This window comes from Anomaloglossus baeobatrachus, chromosome 4 (genome assembly GCF_048569485.1).
Source record: "Anomaloglossus baeobatrachus isolate aAnoBae1 chromosome 4, aAnoBae1.hap1, whole genome shotgun sequence".
Classification (NCBI taxonomy): Eukaryota; Metazoa; Chordata; class Amphibia; order Anura; family Aromobatidae; genus Anomaloglossus; species Anomaloglossus baeobatrachus.
Window position 1 is genome coordinate 451506009 of NC_134356.1, and position 20930 is coordinate 451526938.

The 20930-nt window shown below is 42.0% G+C and overlaps 1 protein-coding gene across 1 annotated transcript in view; it reads right to left on the reverse strand.

Moving 5' to 3' along the window:
• The window catches only part of CSK (C-terminal Src kinase), a 163758-nt gene that overhangs the window by 45285 nt on the left and 97543 nt on the right, over positions 1–20930 (reverse strand). The window contains exon 5 of the mRNA XM_075345604.1: positions 8048–8267. Coding sequence (XP_075201719.1) covers positions 8048–8267 — 220 coding nt within the window. The remainder of the gene's footprint in view (positions 1–8047; positions 8268–20930) is intronic.

Here is a 20930-nt window from a genome sequence, read left to right on the forward strand (position 1 = left end):
CTATAGCCCCCTAGGGGGACTAGTAAAATAAAAAAAAAGTAAAAAAAAAAAGTTTTAGAAAATAAAAAAAAACCAAAAAACCTAAAAGTTCAAATCACCCCCCTTTGAAAATTAAAGGGTTTAAAAATAAATAAATATACACATATTTGGTATCGCCGCGTTCAGAAATGCCCGATCTATCAAAATATAAAATCAATTAATCTGATTGGTAAACGGCGTAGTGGCAAAAAAATGCCAAACGCCAAAATTACGTTTTTTGGTTGCCGCAAGTTTTACGCAAAATGCAATAACAGGCGATCAAAACGTAGCATCTGCGCACAAATGGTACCATTATAAACGTCAGCTCGAGACGCAAAAAATAAGCCATCACTGAGCCATAGATCCCAAAAAATAAGAACGCTACGTGTTTCGGAAAATGGCGCAAAACGTGCGCCACTTTTATTGGACAAACTTGTGAATTTTTTTAACCTCTTAGATACAAGTAAACCTATACATGTTTGGTGTCTACAAACTCGCACCGACCTGAGGCATCACATAGATACATCAGTTTGATCATATAGTGAACACGGTGAATAAAATATCCCAAAAACTATTGTACGATCCCACTTTTTTTGCAATTTTTCCGCACTTGGAATTCTTTTGCCGTTTTCCAGTACACTATATGGTAAAACTTATTATTTCATTTAAAAGTACAACTCGTCCCGCAAAAAACAAGCCCTCATATGGCAAGATTGACGGAATAATAAAAATGTTACGGCTCTCGGAAGAAAAGGAGCAAAAAACAAAAACACAAAAACGGAAAGTGCCCGGGGGCTGAAGGGGTTAAAGGTGAACTTAAATTATAAAGTGGCCAACCACTTAAACACTTGTGTTGGGTCCATGGTTTTGTCTCCTGCTGGATAGTACAACCTGCTTTACAGACTTCACAGCTATCCCGACAAGAAAATGGCTGCTGGCGGAAGAGCATGTGACCAGACCTGTCCATCATCCTCCAATTGTAAAACAGCTTTCCCATGCACCATGTTACTCAATGAGAGGTGACTGATGTACAGGTTTGCTCACAGGTGCCTTTTTCAAGGCTAGGACAGCTAAGAAGGCTATAAGAAAAGCTGTATTACAAGGAGAAAAACCTGCACTATATTTAGTGCCATAAAACTACACTATGTGCAGAATTATTAGGCAAGTTGTATTTTAGAGGATTTTTTTTTATTATTGATCAACAACTATGTTCTCAATCAACCCAAAAGACTCAAATATCAAAGCCTAATATTTTTGGAAGTTGGAGTGGGGTTTTTTTAGATTTGGCTATCTTAGGAGGATATCTGTTTGTGCAGGTAACTATTACTGTGCAGAATTATTAGGCAACTTAATAAAAACCAAATATATTCCCATCTCACTTGTTTATTTTCACCAGGTAAACCGATATAACTGCACAAAATTTAGAAATAAACATTTCAGACATGCAAAAAAAAACCCCCAAAAAATTAGTGACCAATATAGCCACCTTTCTTTATGATGACACTCAACAGCCTACCATCCATATATTCTGTCAGTTGCTTGATCTGTTTACGATCAACATTGCGTGCAGCAGCCACCACAGCCTCCCAGACACTGTTCCGAGAGGTGTACTGTTTTCCCTCCCTGTAGATCTCACATTATATGAGGGACCACAGGTTCTCTATGGGGTTCAGATCAAGTGATCAAGGGGGCCATGTCATTATTTTTTCATCTTTTAGACCTTTACTGGCCAGCCACGCTGTGGAGTAGATGGATGCATGTGATGGAGCATTGTCCTGCATAAAAATCATGTTTTTCTTAAATGATACCGACTTCTTCCTGTACCACTGCTTGAGGAAGTTGTTTTCCAGAAACTGGCAGTAGGTCTGGGAGTTTAGCTTCACTCCATCCTCAACTCGAAAAGGTCCCACAAGTTCATCTTTGATGATACGACCCCATACTAGTACCCCACCTCCACCTTGCTGGCGTCTGAGTCGGAGTGGAGCTCTCTGCCCTTTACTAATCCAGCCTCTGGCCCATCAAGAGTCACTCTCATTTCATCAGTCCATAAAACCTTTGAAAAATCAGTCTTAGGCCCTGTGCGCACTAGAAAATGGAATTTTCTTATGAAAATTCTGCAGGTTCTGAAAGATTTCCGCATCCGCGAAAAAAAAGAAACAGGAAAAACGCACCGAAATCCGCATGCATTTTGGTGCGTTTTTTCCGCGGGTTTGGTACATGTGTTTTAATGCATTCAATGCAATAAAGCACATAAAAAAGAAAAAAGGTAATTTCCTTCTGATATAGAGAGATAGATAATCGATATAGAGAGAGAGAGATAGATAGATAGAGGGATAGATATATGGATAGATAGATGGATAGATGGACAGATGGATAGATGGACAGATGGATAGATGGACAGATGGATAGATAAATAAATGGATAATGGATAGATAGCTAGCTAGAAGGATAGATAGCTAGAAGGATAGATAGTTAGAAGGATAGATAGTTAAAAGGATAGATAAGATAGATAGAAGGATAGATAGATAGAAGGATAGATAGATAGAAGGATAGATAGATAGAAGGATAGATAGATAGAAGGATAGATAGATAATCAATAGATAGAGGACAAATCAATCAATCAATAGATTGATAGAGTCCCTGTGAGGACACACTGCAGTTCTCGCGAGCGGTAGTGTGTCCACATTACCGACCATGAGAAATGACCTGTAATTACCTCTGCAGTCTCGTTACGAGTCTGCATGGAGTATGTGTCAGTCGCGGCTGGATGCAAGCGTCGTGGGACCTGCGTGGATTACGCCGGAGCTGTGTGTTGGGTGGGTTAATAAAGTGGTGAAAGAGGGGGCTTTTTTGTGTTTTATTTAAAATAAAGGATTTTTCGGTGTGTGTGTGTTTCTTCACTTTACTTACGGGTTAATCATGTGAGCTTTCTCAGACGCTGCCATGATTAAGCCTGGACTTAGTGGCAGCGATCCGCTGCCATTAACTCATTAGTACCTGGATTGCCACCGCATTACGGCAATCTGGAAGAGCCGGGGACACTCCGGGACTGTCGCATAATGGATACGACAGTCCCGGGGCAGCTGCGGGCTGATATTCTCGGCTGCGGGAGGGGGGGGGGCATTATCCCTGGCCCTCGCCCTCCCCAGCCTGAGAATACCGAGCCGCCGCTGTGTGTTTACCTCGGCTGGACGGTAAAAAATACGGCGGAGCCCGCGTTTTTTTTATTTTTACGTTTGATTTCTATGTGTATTCTATATTTCTGTGTCTGTGTGTGAGTGTGTGTGTTTACTCTGCTCCGCTTCCTCTCATAATGACATTACTTCCCTGCAAAACGGCAGGCAGTGATGAACATTATGTTCCGAAAAAACGCGAAATAGCGCAGGGAATAACGCAGGAAAACGCAATGAACCGCACAGAATTTTCTACCTGCGTTATTCCCTGCGGGATTTCACTATTACATTACAGTCAATGGAGTGAAATCCCGCAGCTACCTGCGGAAAAGAAGTGACAAGCAATTGTTTTTGCTGCGGGAATCCCGCAGCAAAATATGCAGCTGTCAAAATCCACCTAGTGCGCACAGCATTTTGTTTTCCCCATAGGATTTGTTGGTGAATCACTGCAGAGATGTTATGAACATTCTCTGCAGCGAAACATGCAGCAAATCCGCGGATAATCCGTGGGAAATTCAGTCTAGTGCGCACAAGGCCTTAAGATATTTCTTGGCCCAGTCTTGACGTTTTATCTTATGTTTATTGTTCAAAGGTGGTCGTTTTTCAGCCTTCCTTACCTTGGTCCTGTCCCTGAGAATGGCACACCTTGTGCTTTTTGATACTCCAGTAACGTTGCAGCTGTGAAATATGGCCAAACTGGTGACAAATGGCATCTTGGCAGCTTCACGCTTGATTTTGCGCCTTTTTTGCCCAACACGCTTCTTGCGACCCTATTGGCTATTTGCCATGAAACGCTTGATTGTTTGGTGATCACGCTTCAAAAGTTTGGCAATTTCAAGACTGCTGCATCCCTCTGCAAGACATCTCACAATGGAGAACCCATTCTCCAGCCAGCTATAAACAGAGCAACACAAAGGCTACAGAAGACAAATTGTGTAATAGTTTTACTAAACCCCAATAACATTAATTTAAAAAATATAAAAAAAATTATATATATATATATATATATATATATATATATATATATATATATATATATATATATATATATTCATATTCAAAAGCTGGACCCCCTTTATAAAGAGTGCAACAGAAACTTTGTAGCATTCAGTTTCATTCAAAAACATGACATGATATACTGCGGCTGCAAGCATGAGGCCCATTACATTGTATATGTCAATGTAGATTCCTGAAGACACGGCTCTCCTATATTTCATCCCTAGAACATGATAATGTAGCTCTTCCTGCCACTGACAGCATGCCTGAGTCCCTCAGGGCTTTATGTACCAGCATGTGAATGCAGCAGTGCTCAGCCCATAGAGGAACTGGCTGTGCTGTTTCGGCCTATCTCAGTTCCTGGCACAGGAAACCGGGGTGAGGTTAAGTCATGCTCAGGAAAATGTTCGCACCACATGGTTATATATAATGATACTGGTTTTTGCAGAAAACGTTTGCATAATTCAATTTGTTGTGTCTTTCTGCAGGGAGAGAATAGTACTAAAAATTGGGAGAAATATTTTCTCTCGTATCTTCAGTTATGTGGGACATTTATTCTGTTTTATTCTTAGTGCAAACATACAAGACAGTGTTAAAATGGGACAAATGTTTCAAGCGGATTCCTGCTAAGTTGATTAATGTGGTGCATCTGTAGGCTGTCTTGTCTAAGGTCAAAACACCTATTAGTTGGCTTACTAAGTAACAAAAAATGGAGCTAAAAGTTTGCCACATGTTTTGGGGCATGGGGTCACCAGTTAAACCACAAACCCTCCCATTAAGCCAGACCCCTTTTTATCAGATCTATGCCCTCTTGTCAGAGAAGGCACAATATCCAGACCTCTTTTTCAGCAGAGCTATGACCATTGTCGGAAAAGGCACAGCAGAGCAATGGGTTTTTCAGATAAAGCACAGTAGGCAGACCCCTTTTCAGCAGAGCTATGGCCCTTGTCGGACAAAGCAGTGCAGCCAAACCCATTTTCAGCAGAGCTATGTCCCCTTGCTGGATAAAGCACAGTAGGCAGACCCCTTTTCAGCAGAGCCATGTTCCTTGTCAGATAAGGCACAGTAGCCAGACCTTTTCAGCAAAGCTATGGCCCTTGTCGGATAAAGCACAGTAGCCAAACCCATTTTTAGCAGAGCTATGCCCCCTTGCTGGATAAGGCACAGTAGCCCACACACCTTTTCAGCAGAGCTATGCCCCCTTGCTGGATAAGGCACAGTAGCCCACACACCTTTTCAGCAGAGCTATGGCCCTTGTCAGATAAGGCACAGTAGCTGGACCCCTTTTCAGAAGAGCTATGCCCCCTTATCGATAAGATTCAATAAGTGTGTAAAACACATACTAAATTTGACCAGTTATGAAAGACAATTTTTGGAGAAAATGGAGTCAGAATTCTAAATTGATGAATCTTCCCCCGTCTGTACTTTTTATATTACCTGTGCAGCTATGTGTGATCAGTTCATCAAGAACACAGCATATAAAACTAGTTTTATGCTTTTTATTATGTGAACACACATGTGCCAACTGCAGTCTAAAAATGCTGGGCCACGCAGCACCCACGTTTGACGGGAAATCGTGCACATCAGATTCAGCACTTTATACTTCAATAAAGAAATCCACATCGATGAAACAATCATTGCTAACTCTAGATAAATATATTAGGGAATCACATATATAGCAATAGGGTTTATGGCTGCAGGGAATTTGTATTGGAGAGTAAATTGGTCAGCAAAAGTAGTTTTTATACAAGACTAATTTCTCGTCCAGGGGCCTAGTGATTAATTTGTCACTATTACTTATTATTACTAAATTATAATGGCAGGGCTCATTGCAATCCGTTCCAAGCATTTACTTGCGGATTCCACTAAGGGGAGATTACAGTGTAAAGATTTGTCTGTTATTCAGTCCAATATCTGCTGGATAAATGCACTTGCAATTAGCACCTCCTAGTGGTGGCTGAATGCAGGTAAAATTATAGAAATTATTAAATCAGAAACTAAGGACATCAGACACTATGAAATTAATTGCCACAAAATATTGGAATAGTGGACATAACTGGGAATAAATGTAATAACATACTTGGCAGAGCTCTTGAGGGTATTCTTTTAGGTTTTGCTTTGGGGGCCCTATGATTGATGTCATCTACTCTTTGTCTTGGGAATTAAAACGTAATTCTAATTTTAACCATGATTTAACAAGGCATAGAGACTCGTGAGAATCAACTGGCGTCTATGCTCTGAAAGCTACCAATCAACAAAGTTCTGAAAGGACACGTTATGGAAAAGCCCTGCAATCTCCTTTGTTGTACAGATCAGCTTATAGACTCCAACCAATTCAAGCAGCTCACATAGTCATTAACATGATGAAAAGTAGTTAACACCAGAACTTACAGTATACCTCCAGTTTCACAAGAAAATAATTATAGTGCAGTACTTTGTAGTATAGTTATTTTCTTAACATTTTTTGTCGATAACCCAGAGCATGGATCGCCAACAGTCTGTGATGGGGCTACATTAAACTAAACAATGTCCTCCTCCTAGCCTGCTCTCTTTAGTACAGGAGCGAGAATCATAGATTTTGACCGCGTTCGCTCCCACGATGAAAATGGTAGCCAAAAGTGACAAGCAGAACATTGCTTAGTTTTCCGGATAACCACCAGCATGGAAAAATATACCCAAAGTCTGTGTGCCAACGATCAGTGTTCACAGCGTTTTAGACTCCGCATGTTTCAGCTGCGTCTAAAACGCTGCCTTGTACAGTACAAGCACAGTCGATGGGATTTATTGAAATCCCATGCCCACTGTGCATGTACTGACTGCAGCATAATGTGACCTGCGGTGCAGATTTCCGTGCCGCAAACAGGTAAATTCTTTGCTGCGGAGTCTCAATCATTCTCCGCAGGGGGGACACAGTGGGACCGCAGCGCCCCAAACCCTGATCGTGGGCACGAGCAGCTGCGGTCTCCTGCAGAGGAGACTCACGGCCCCGGATGCAGTGGGTCCTGATTGTGGGCACATACCCTTAAAGGGTTGTGAAGTGGGCTTACAACAAGTATTTTATTTAGAAATGCACGAAACAGCATTTAAAGGGAACCTGTCACCAGATTTGGGGCCTATAAGCTGCGGCCTCCACCTGTGGGCTCTTATATACAGCATTCTAACATGCTGTATATAAGAGCCCAGGCCGCTGTGTAGAACATAAAAATCACTTTATAATACTTACCTAAATGGTTGCTGCGGTAGAGTTGGGTCATATGAGCATCTCCGGTCTCCAGTGTCGGCGCCTCCTCTTTCGGCCATCTTTGTCATCCTTCTTCTGAAGCCGTGGTGCATGACGCATCCGACGTCATACACACTCACCGGCATTCAGGTCCTAAGCAGGCGCACTTTGATCTGCTCTGAGCAGGGCAGATCAAACTATTGTAGTGCGCCTGCGTGGGACCAGCGAGTGTGTATTATGTAGGACGCATCATGCACACAGGCTTCAGGAAGAGGACGAAGATGGCTGAAAGAGGATGCGCCGGCACCGAAGAATGGAGACGCCCATATGACCCAACTCCACCGCAGCGACCGTTTAGGTATTATAAAGCCAATTTTACATTCTACACAGCAGCCTGGGCTCTTATATACAGCATGTTAGAATGCTGTATATAAGAGCTCACGGGTGGTGGCCGGAGCTTATAGGCCCCAAATCTGGTGACAGGTTCCCTTTAATGGATTGAACAGGGTTACTGAACTAATGAAATTAAAAAAATGTCACTATGTAGTCTCTGAATACCATAAAATGATTCAAGTCACACGCATCAAATCACACTGAATTAAGGAACTGAGTCATGAGTGATCTGAGTAAACCCCCTTACCTCCACCAGCTGCATGAGGTTATCAAAGTATGCCTCTTCATCAATCGTCAGCTTGCCAGACTTGTAGATGATTCGGTAATGCTCCACTTTGCCCTCACAGCTCACACACAGTGTGTAGTCTCCGGGATAGTTTGTGCTCTCTCGCACAAGGAACAGGCCCGTTTCTGGAGGGTATAATAGTCGCTCAGCCTGTTCTCTAGTAATCTTGCCATGAAACCATCTGCAAAATGATTAAAAGGTAGATTTAGATGTGGTATGGCTGATGGCGATAGTGACGTTATTTATAGGTGTCATAAACTGCATTGATTACAATCATTAGATACTGTTTTTTATTACCCTTGATTTATTAGCAAAAACTCTACAATGAAAAAACATGGCAGAATACATGTAAAATCATAATTTCTAATTCAATTTTAATGTCATTGATACCATAATTGGAAATTTGTCAATTCTGCAGCTGCACAGGGCATAAGATTAGAGGAACTTGCAGCAAGTAGGAAATAACATATGTAATAAATAGATGACCTAACTTACCGTACTGGGGGAAAATACGTCTTATAAAACTTGTAGAATTGCCAGAATTTTAAAGTCGCTTTACTTGGGTCAGACATGTTACACAACCGCTTTCAACACTTCAACCCCCATGGATGACATAGTAAGTCGAGTTCTTTCCATCGAGGACTTTAGTTATCACAGTTCTATCAGTTTATATTAGTCTAGATCAGTTAGCAGATAAGCAAGAATGTTTCTCAATAGCCCAGAAGATGCCTCATTAAGAGTCATTGGAGGTTTTATTTCTTGATATATTTTTGTTGCCAGAGGTCAGAGCCAGATCTGTATGTCAGACTTCAATCATCTGTCTCTAACCATTTTCAGGTCGGATAATGGATTTTTCAGTTGAGAAAGAAGACAATGAAATTAGTCTACTGTCCTTATTTCCATAACCACTTTCCATAATTGATTCATCACAAAAAAAATATATAGATCTATCATTTTTAAATATTTTAGTTCTTGTGTGTATACGCAACAGTGTGTTGTGTGGTTTCGGGGAATACAGTGAATTGAGAAAGTATTCATAGCCCGTGAATTTTTCCACATAACACCCACAATCTTACCGTAAATTTATTTTATTGGGATTTTATGTGATATACAAACAGTAAGGGTACTTTCACACCTCCGGTTTTTCTTCTGCGGCACAATCCGGCACTTTGCAGGAAAATCGCAACCGTTTTTTTTTTGCTGCCGGTTGCGATTTTCCTGCATAGACTTTAATTAGTGCCGCATTGTGCCGCATGGCCTTGCGTTCCATCCGGTTTTTGCCGCATGCGGCAGATTTAGCCGATGCGGCGGCCGGATGGAACGTTGCCTGGCACGTTTTTTCGTGCGGCAAAAAAAACCGCATCGCGCCGCATTCGGCCGATGCGGCGCATCTCTCAATGCATGCCTATGGCGGCCGGATGCGGCAAATACCGCATTCGGCCGCCGCATGCGGTTTTTGCCACTGCGCATGCTCAGTAGCATGCCGCAAGCGGCAAAAACCGGGCGGGCCGCATGGGAAAAACTTATGCAAAGGATGCGGTGTTTTCACCGCATCCGTTGCATAGCTTGCACAGCCGGATTGAGCCGCAGGGCTCAAGCCGGATGTGTGAAAGTAGCCTATGTAGCAAGTATCTCTGCCGTGTAAAGAAAATGATACATGGTTTTCTAAATATTTTTAAAATAAAAATCTGACACTTGTGACGTGCATTTGTATTCAGCCCCGAGTCAATTCTTTGCAGGATCACTTTTTTGCTGCAAGTCTTTTGGAGGATGGAGCAAGTCTTTTGGAGCTTTCACATCTAGAGGCTGAAATGTTTGCGCCTTCTTTGCAAAATGGCTCTAGCTCAATGAGATTCGATGGAGAAGTCTGTGAAAAGAAAGTTCCAAGTCTTGTAACAGATTCTCAATGGGATTTTGGTCTGGACTTTGACATTGACACACATGAATATGCCTTTATATAAAATCATTCCATTGTAGCTCTGGCAGGATGTTTAATGTTCTGTCTTGGTGGAAGGTGAATCTAAGCCCCAGTCTCAAGACTTTTGCAGCAGGACTACCCTGTATTTAGTTCCAGCCATCTTCCCATTAACGCTAACCAGTTTCTTTGTGCCTGCTGAAGAAAAGCCTCCTCACAGCATGATGATGCCGCCACCATGTATGACAGTGAGGATGGTGTTTTCAGGGTGATATGCAGTTTTAGTTTTGCAACTCACATTTGTATTTAAACCTAAAAAGTTCTACTTTGGTCTCATCTGACCTGAACAAATTCTTACAGATGCGATGTAGAGGACACAGTTCGCATGTGGAAGAAGGTGCTGTGACCAAATGAGACTAGAGTAGAGCTCTTTGGGCTAAAGGCAAAGTGCTATGTATGGTGGACAGGTAATACTACACATCAACCTGAAACCAACATCTCCACTATCAAACATGATGGTGGCAGCATCACGTTTGATCAATATTGTAAATGCATTAACACGACAGCAAGTTTTTGGGACGAGAAGGTATAATGTAAGCATCAGGAGTGCGGACACAGAAGAGCACCACTGTGCAAGAACAGTATGTGAACCCTTTGCAGTCCAATAACACACCCCTCTAAGCATCTGTAACAGAAGCTGCTTGCTGCTTTAGAGGTGAAAAATACCCTCACCCGCCACTTTGTGGGCCCCTGTGCTACTGCACAGGTTGCACCAATGGTGGGCATACACCTGCTATGAATATGTACAGGGTAGTTACAGCAAGGAGGAGTTTATATATAAAAATATAGTTTAGTACAGCTCTCTGGAGAAATATAGGACTCAATTCATCAAGGCTAGGGTTGTTTAGGCCGGTCTTGATGAGGGGCTATGCTAGAGTCAGACTTTCCTAAATCACGAAGAGCATGCATGTCTCTTCATTAATCAGGATAGTCAAAGAAGTGGCACAGAGGCAAATCCTACTCCAGTCCCTGCAGAAGAAAGATATGTGGCGTAGCAAATGTTACAGTCATGGTAAATTTGATGAGTTACATCCCTGTCCCAGCCCAATTCCACCCACTGACAAAGCTGGGCGAAACAGAAGTGAGAGCGGCAAAATATGCAACATTTTACTGTAGCTGAGGGTGCCAAAACGAAGACTTTTCTAAAGCATTTTACAAAACGTTTTCATGAATCAGCCCATATAGTGTCCAATTCCCATGGAACAAGAAAAGTGGGGTACTACCAGAGGTGCCCATCAGTGTTTTAATTATATACTAAATATGCCCATAAAAGTTTCATCTGTAACATGAATTAAGCAATGGGGAAGGGTCTGATCGAAATAGTGGGTAAACGAACCTGAGATATAAGTGTAACTGAGCATCAGGACATTTAAATGGAATCTGTCACCAGGTTTTTACTACCTCATCTGAGAGCAGCATAATAGAGACAGAGATTCTGATTCTGGTGATGTGTCACTTACTGAGCTGTTTGCTGTCATTTTGGATCAAATCAGTTTTCTCTGCTGCAGATCTAGCAGTTATACCGAGCTCATGAATATGCTGGACTACCTGATTACACTAAGCAGCCCAGTAAGTGACATCGCTGGAATCAGGATCTCTGCCCTTACATTGTGCTGCTCTCAGATTAGGTGGAAAAAACCTGATGACAAATTTCCTTTGCATGGAGAACTTTAACAGTTGCTTTAGTAGAACTTGCAGCATAATGTCTGTGTCTGTATCGTGCTCCGCATGCAGGTAAATAGCATTGCTGGGAGACTACAAGATCCCTTTAAAAGGACTTGTAAATTGCCATTGCAGAACAGCTCCTATTCAAAATCCATGTAAAAATAAAAGAAAGACAGTCAAAAGAACAGACATTGTTCTGCAGTACTTGGCAGCAGCAGCTACACATTGAAAAGTGTTTCCTTCCGGAGGCCGCTGGGGCACAAAACTGATTGGTGAAGTGTGCCAGGTCTTGGACCCCAACCAATCTAATATTAATGACCCCTCTATTGCACATGCCATCAATATATTTTGACAGTCAACCCATTTAATCAAAATAACTGAATAAGCAAATATGAAAATAGTAGTAATAATACTTCTGTCCTTTTGATCCCCAACATTCATGTATCCACTGTAATAGACTAAATGTACAAAACTCAAGTAATTATAAAGACATTTCAAACTGCACAAAACTTAATATAAACAAGCCTTTAAAAAAAAGTGCAAATATTAAAATGGCTTTTACAGATTACCTGGGCCCTAAAATTGCAGAGGAAGATACTGGCATGTCAGACATTGCTGCTGCTCCTGTACATGAATCATATAGTATCACATGAATAAAGCAACAATAGAGAACATTCAATACTGCACCAGGAAGTTTTAGGAAATGTGTATGCAAATTAAGTTCAAAGGGCAATAATGGGTATGATTAGCTGTAATAAGTAATGACGAGGAAAAGGAGAAATCAGGAGCTGGGACTGACCGTAATAATAGCGCTCGAAGGTGCATTCATAGTATTCTATTTATCTAATGTACTTTTCAGTTTTTAAGATCCATTCAAAAGAAACCTTTCCCCCATATGCGGCAGGCTTTTTAGCCACAGATTTCACTGTGAATCTGCAGCAATTCATGTTACATACAAATGTGCACATGGATTTAGCGCTATCTAAATAATAAATCTAAAGCAGAAGTTCTGAGGATAAGGCAATCTGCAGGTGCCTTCACTTCTGCAATTACTTTCTTACTACATGTGGGTGTTGTGCATGAATTTAGTCTTATTTTTTTACTTTTCAAATTAATTTGGGCCAGGTCACATAATCACAGTTTACTGCAATGACGGCACAATTCTCAGACCTCCGCTTCATGACAAGGTGGGCATTGGTATATCGATCACATTACCATTATTAAGAATCCCTTAAACAGTTAAGCTATGTGCACGTTGCGTTTTTGAGTGCAGATTTGTCAGAAAACCTGAAGGGCTTCCTGATACCAGCAAAGTCAGATTTGGTGCGGATTTAAATGTGATGCAAGTCAATTCTTCCTTTGTTCTTGCTGCAGATTTCAATCAATCATTCTAATATACCCTTAGGCTGTGGGCCCACGCTATGTCTAGGAGAATACTGAATTGTTGTGCACATGTTGAAGACTCTTTCCTTGCATATTTTGGTGCTGAAACAATCTGCAGCATGTCAATTCCTTCTGCGTTTTTTCTTGAGAATAATACAAGTGCATCTCAAATTAGAATGTCATTAAAAAGATAATTTATTTCAGTAATTCAATACCACAAGGGAAACACATACAGAGTCATTACACACAGAGTGATCTCTCTCAAGTGTTTATTTCTGTTGATGTTGATGATTATGGCAATGAAATTATGGCAAAAGTCACTCTCTCAGGAAATTAGAATCATTACCACAAAACACCTGCAAAGGCTTCCTAAGGGTAAGGGTTTAAAATGGTCCATTAGTCTGGTTCAGTAGGCTACACAATCATGGGGAAGACTGCTGACTTGAGACATGTCCAGAAGGCAGTCATTGACACACTCCACAAGGAGGGTAAGCCACAAAAGGTCAGTGCTAAAGAAGCTGTCTGTTTACATAGTGCTGTACTGAAGCATATTAATGGAAATTTGAATGAAAAGGAAAAAAGTGTGGTATAAGAAGGTGCAAAAGCAACCAAGATAACCAAAGCCTTGATAGGATTGTTAAGAAAAGGCCATTAAAAAATTTGGGGGAGTCACACCGTCATTTAAAACCGCAATTCTTGCAATTCTTCCCGGCCCCATCGGGCAACAGAAAAGAAGCCTTTTGCGGTTCTGCCTGATAGCAGCTCGGGCAGTCATTCAAAGGCACTGGAGATCAACGAGGTGACCTAGTATGACAGAATGGCTGTCAGAATTCTCCCATATATTTCATATGGAGGAACTCTCGTCAGTGCTTACGGATTCACATGAAAAATTTGTAAGGCTGTGGCAGTCTTGGATATTATTTAAGGAAAAAGCTGATTTTCCTAGTATGTTTCAGTAGCAGTACCCGGTCCCCCCGTCTATTTTGTCTGTCTTTAGCTTTCTCTCTTTTTCCTTGTTCTGCTGTGTTTTCATTTTTTTTTTTCAATATGGTATAAATTAATGTTTCAGTGCAATAGATACAGTTAGAATTATAGCAGACCCTGAAGCAGAGTTCAGTACTAATACCGTGTAAACAGTTCATATTGTAGACTGGGAAGAATTGGAATGAATATAAAAGAATATAATATGCATGATGTGTTTTATCACCATTGTATTGTCTCTTTACCCTCTTTCTTTTACTTTATTTCACAAAAAAGTTAAATAAACACTGATTGATTATAAAAAAAATGTGGGGGAGATTCACAAGGAGTGGACTGCTGCTGGAGTCAGTGCTTTAAGAGCCACCACAAAGACATATCCAGGACATGGTCTACAACTGTCGCATTCCTTGTGTCAAGCCACTCATGACCAATAGACAACGCCAGAATTGTCTTACCTGGGCCAAGGAGAAAAATAACTGGACTATTTGCTCAGTGGGCCAAGGTGTTGTTTTTATATGAAAGTACATTTTGCATTTCATTTGGAAATCAAGGTCCCAGAGTCTGGAGGAAGAGTGGAGAGGCCACAATCCAAGCTGCAAGAGGTCTAGTGTGAAGTATCCCCAATCAGTGATGGTTTGGGGAGCCATGTCATCTGCTGGTGTAGGTCCACAGTGTTTTATCAAGACCAAAGTCAGCGCAGCCGTCTACCAGGAAATTTTAGAGCACTTCACGGTTCCTTTTGCTGACAAGCTTTGTGGAGATGGAAATTTAATTTTCCAGCAGGACTTGGCACCTGTCCACACTGCCAAAAGTACCAATACCTTGTTTAATGACCACAGTATTACTGTGCTTGATTGGCCAGCAAACTTGCCTGACCTAAACCCCATAGAGAATCTATGGGGTACGGTTAAGAAGATAAGAGACACTAGACCCAACAATGCAGATGAGCTGAAGGCTGCTATCAAAGCTGGGCTTCCATAACACCTCAGCAGTGCCACAAGCTGACCGCCTCCATGCCACGCCGCATTGATGCAGTAATTAATGCAAAAGGAGCCCTGACCAAGTATTGAGTGCATTTACTGTACAGACTTTCCAGTAGGCCAACATTTGAGTTTAAAATAATTTTTTCAGTTGGTCTTATATAATATTCTAATTTTCTGAGATAATGACTTTTGTGTTTTCATTGGCTGTAAGCGATAATCATCAACATTAACAGAACTAAACACTTGAAATAGATCACTCCATTTGTAATGACTATATAATGTGTTTCCCTTTTTGTATTGAATTACTGAAATAAATTAACTTTTTGATGATATTCTAATTTCTTGAGATGTACTTGTATAATCCACTGCAGTGGTCGATCACTACAGTGGATTATATCAGTCAATGCTGCACTCACAGCACTGACACTTCACCTCACCTCACCTCACAAACCATGCATCCGGCATGGTCTGTGAGGCGATCCGTAGCTCAGTAACCTGGGGTCATCATGATGACAATCCAGAGTTGCCATAGCAGCGATCTGGTCCGTGTGATTGCATTACAGGGACCCAATCGCCAGGGAGAGGTAAATGATTGCTCTCCCTGCCTCCTCAGTGCTGCAATCACGATTGATCACAGCACGTATAGGGTTAAACTGCAGGGAGAGGCACGGGCACAGCTCGGGCAGTGAGAGCTCGGTCTCAGCTGTAACATCAGCTGAAAACACAATGGCGACCGCAGGGGTATAGCACAGGAACCCCCAAGATCGCCATGATGTAAAAACACATGAAAAAAAAACATTAAAAAAGCGACAATGTGATTAAAAAAAAACCGTGCTTTTGTCTGCCAAAACATGCAGTTTTGTGCGCAGAAAATCTGCACACAAATCTGCTACGTGGGCACATACACTTACATAGTCAAGGACACAGTGTGTTTAAAGTCATGACACAGTAAATAAAAACTAGAGCTTAGTATTCCATCGCAAAGTTTTAAAATGATACCAGGCTCAATATTCTTGGTGACATATTCAGAGATCTCTCAATCTAGGAAACCTCTTTAAAGGACCATAATTAATAAGAAAAAGAACAGGCGCTCCAAGCGTGTCACCCCTATTATAAAAGGCACATCGAGCAAGAGATTGTATATGCTCACCTGTCCTGGGATGTGACGCGGCACAACTCCACACTAGTAAGAATGAAGGGTTGCTGCTCAAACCGCTGATCCACACACACCGGTGGGAAGAAACTTATTTAAACCAAACCGGAAAAAGAGCGATGATTCCCGGGCGTATGTTCTCTGGATCGATATTCATACGTAATTCACATATTAGGAGTAGAAATCCAGAAAACTTGTAACCCTGGTCTTCACTCTGTGGCAGCGCCCAGGAATCACCTTTTTTAATCGCATTTTTTGAGCAGTTTTGTCACAATATTGCATGCAAATCCATATGCCCGCAAAGTCCATGAGAATACTGAAGTTTTGTGCACATGTTGCTTTTTTGTTCCCTTGCAGAGTTGGTGCAGAAATAAATCTGCAGCACTTTGGCACTCCAGATTGCAAACTCCGCAAAATTGACTTCATTTTTTCTGCCAAAAGATGCAGAAATTTCTGCAACCAAATACCGGTATATTTACTATATTATATTTATAATTTAGTGTGTGTGTGTGTGTGTGTGTGTGTGTGTGTGTGTGTGTGTGTGTGTGTGTGTGTGTGTGTGTGTGTGTGTGTATGTATGTATATATAATAAATATAAAATATATGAATGCACTAGCTGACAGCAGATCTATTACTCTTCTACCGATAATCCCCATGATGATAAAGTGATATATATTTTTTTTTAATTTTATAATATATATATATATTTATACACACACACAAACACATAGAGATATATATATATCTTATCTATCTGTGTGTGTGTGTGTGTGTGTATATTATAAAGTAAAAAAAAAAGGATAAGATATATCACTTTATCATCATGGGGATTATCGGTAGAAGAGTAATAGATCTGCTGTCAGCTAGTGCATTCGTATATTTTATATTTATTATATATATATATATATATATATATATATATATATATATATATATATACGGTATATATATATATATATATATATATATATATATATATATATATATATATATATATATATATATATATATATATATTTTCCCCATTCTGTCTGTCTGTCTCCAAAATTGTGTCCTTACGGTGACAAACAGCGGATTGGCAGCTCGCCTCGCCTCGGCTCCGCCCCCTCGCACAGATTGGCCGCTTGCCCAGGCTCCGCCCCCCACACGGATTGGCCTCTCGCCCAGGCTCCGCCCCCCACACGGATTTGCCTCTCGCCCCGGCACCCTGCACGCATTAGCAACTCTGCTACGACCCGCCCCCTTCACGCATTTTGACGCTCGCTCTGGCCCCGCCCCCTGCACGCATTCCCCAAAACGACACGGAGACCCGACTCCCAGGTGAATGCTGTACCCCCGGGACCCCACATCAGCGTACGCCGCCAACCCAGCCGACACATACTCTCACATTGCTGGGGTTGACTGCGTACGCTGGTGTGGGCTCCCGTGCGAGCGGGGGGCGGGGTACGCTGGTAACCATGTAATATTGTCTAGCATGGTTACCAGCGTACAGCGGCTCCCAGGTGAGCGCATCAAGGTCCTGCAGCGGCTGAACACACACACACACACACACACACACACACACACACACATCAGATCGCATCCAGACATTCACAACATCCCGTGATATCTCATGCTTCTCGGCAGCGATCCTGTGCGTGCAGTGATCTTCCAGGACCTGCTGGAGGATCACATGGCCAGAAGCATGTGGTATCTCCGGATGTTGTGAGTGTGTGAGCGCATATGTGCGATATCGTAAGTGTGTGTGTGCGTGTATGCGATCAGGTGTGTGCGTGTATGCGATCAGGTGTGTGCGTGTATGCGATCAGGTGTGTGCGTGTCAGTAGAAAACAGAGGAGCACGGCGTGCAGCACAGCTGCTGGGACCTCCCACCGGAGGGCACAGGCAGAAGTGGGGTGTGAGTGTATGCGATCAGATGTGTGCGTGTATACTGTCTGATGTGTGACTGTGGAGCACAATGGGGGGTGCACAGCATGGGGGATGGAGCACGATGGGGGGTGCGCAGCATGGGGGATGGAGCACGATGGGGAGTGCGCAGCATGGGGGATGGAGCACGATGGGGAATGCACAGCATGGGGGCTGGAGCACGATGGGGAATGCACAGCATGGGGGATGGAGCACGATGGGGAATGCGCAGCATGGGGGATGGAGCACGATGGGGAGTGCGCAGCATGGGGGATGGAGCACGATGGGGAGTGCGCAGCATGGGGGATGGAGCACGATGGGGGGTGCACACCTCCCCCCAAAACACACACACACACGCACTGCACAACACCACACACACACTGGGAACCACAAACACCGCCCTACACAGACACCCACACACACACACACACACACACACACACAACACCCAACACACAAACACCGCGGCACACACATATACGCACATGCCGCACAACACACATATTGCACAAAACATACCTCCCATCAAAACACACACACACACACACACCCCCCACACCCACACAAACCGCGCAACACACACAACGCTACAGACACACACCGCTCCACAAACAACGCAACACACACAACGCAACACACAAACACCGCTCTCACCCCCGCCACACCCAGACAACACCCAGAACATGTACAGCGCCCTACACAAACACTTGGTAACTACACACAACATATACATACATATACATACACATACATACATACATATATATATATATATATATATATATATATATAAAACAACAAAAATCATACATTAACTACACAATGCGTAAATTCTAGAATACCCGATGCGTAGAATCGGGCCACCTTCTAGTATATATATATTATATATATATATATATATATATATATATATATATATATATATATATATATATATATATATATATATATATATATATATATATATATATATATATATATATATATATATATATATATAATTATAAAATAAAAAAAATATATACCACTTTATCATCATGGGGATTAATCGGTAGAAAAGTAATAGATCCGCTGTCAGCTAGTGCATTCATGCCCCCACCACTGATTGGCAAATTTTGGCCTATGTACAGTGTACAGAAAGCTGTCAATCAGTGGTGTGGGCGGGGTTATGCAGAGCTTAGCATTCAGAGAACTGAGATTTGCAGGAGAGAACAATGATTGTATGAAATCTGCCCAAAGCAATAAGTGACACATTGCTGGAATCATCTATATCTTTACATAATGCTGCTCTCAGATTATATAGCAAAAACCTGGTGACAGATTCCCTTTAAAGGGGAACCTGTCATGCTGGATTGCCAACCAACTGTAAATTTATCAACAGTCCATAAAACAATGCTTTTTTCTGCCGTCCAAAGTGTCTTTTTTTTTTTTGCAAAATTTGTACTGCGCATGCACCAAAGAAAATATGTGCAGTAGAAACAGGATCCTACTGGAAAAAGAATGATGTGAGGAGAGAGGATCCTTCAATCACCGCTAAGCATGACAGGACTGCATTTGAATCTTCTGCCATCATCATTGCAGCTGCTCACGGCTGGTGAGTATAATCTGTGCGTATGCTTCCCCGATCCGGTTTCCAGCTCATACACAACACTATACTGTATATACAGGTCCACGTTATATCCTGTATTACAGTTTGCCTGTATATAGTATAGGTATATAGTGTGGACCTGTGTGTAAAGTAAAACGCTGTGTGTACACTCTAAACAGCCAGCAGCCTACTGTATATTATATGCACATAGCCAGGAAATAGTAGGTCACAGTTTGGCTGCATAAAATGTTCCCCTTGTGCAGCCTCATGTTGCCTCTATATTATCTATATGCATCCAGCAGCCTGTATGCTCTAGATTATATACACCAATGAGCAAAAAAGTAACAAATGTTTTGAACTTTTGACTGTCAGGATCCATATATTTGAATGTGAGATTACCTTCATTTTATAGACAATCATCTTGGCTATCTCATACATAATTTGATTTATGTCTGAGATGGCCTCAACAAGGGAATTTGCAATGTCTGTAGACTTGAGCCCCAAGCCTGGATAACCCCTTAATGGCTGCTCACAGTAGCACAAGTAACTTTTGTTGTTGTGTTGAGAAATGGATCCTGGGACACTACGTAGAAGTGGCCGCACCACTGGTGCCACCATTAATCCATTCTGTACTGCAAGTAAAAAATGTTCGGCTGTTGCATACCAAGACTATGACATCAATCTTCATACAAACCACTAGAAGGACTTTACATGATATTAGGCTACTGATCTCAAAGGCTGTCATGGTACAGAGGAAAACGGCAATGAAGGCTAGAAGAGGTCTTTCCTCTTCAGTGAGGACTCCAAATTTTTTCTTGAATGCAATAATTGCTGGAGATTGGCCTGGAGACCACAAGGGCAACATATAAAGAGGCTTTCCAAAGAAACTGTCACACCGGTACTACTCCTAGGATTATGGTGTCGGGTGGCATAATGTACGGTAGCCGGAGCCCTCTAACCTTCATTCCAGGTGCACAAACAGGTAAGCATTCTATTTGCTTTGGCCGTAGAACCCATGGTGCGGCCATTTCTCCAAAGTGTCCCTGGAAACATCATTCAATATGACAATGCCAGAGCACGTTACTGGTGCTGCTGTGAGCAGTCTGTGTGGCCTACATAGGCGCTGTGGATGCAGCATCTCTGGACCTGTCTCCATTTAGCTTATCTACGACTTCTTTGGTCGGTGATTACACAGGAGGTGACAGCGGTGG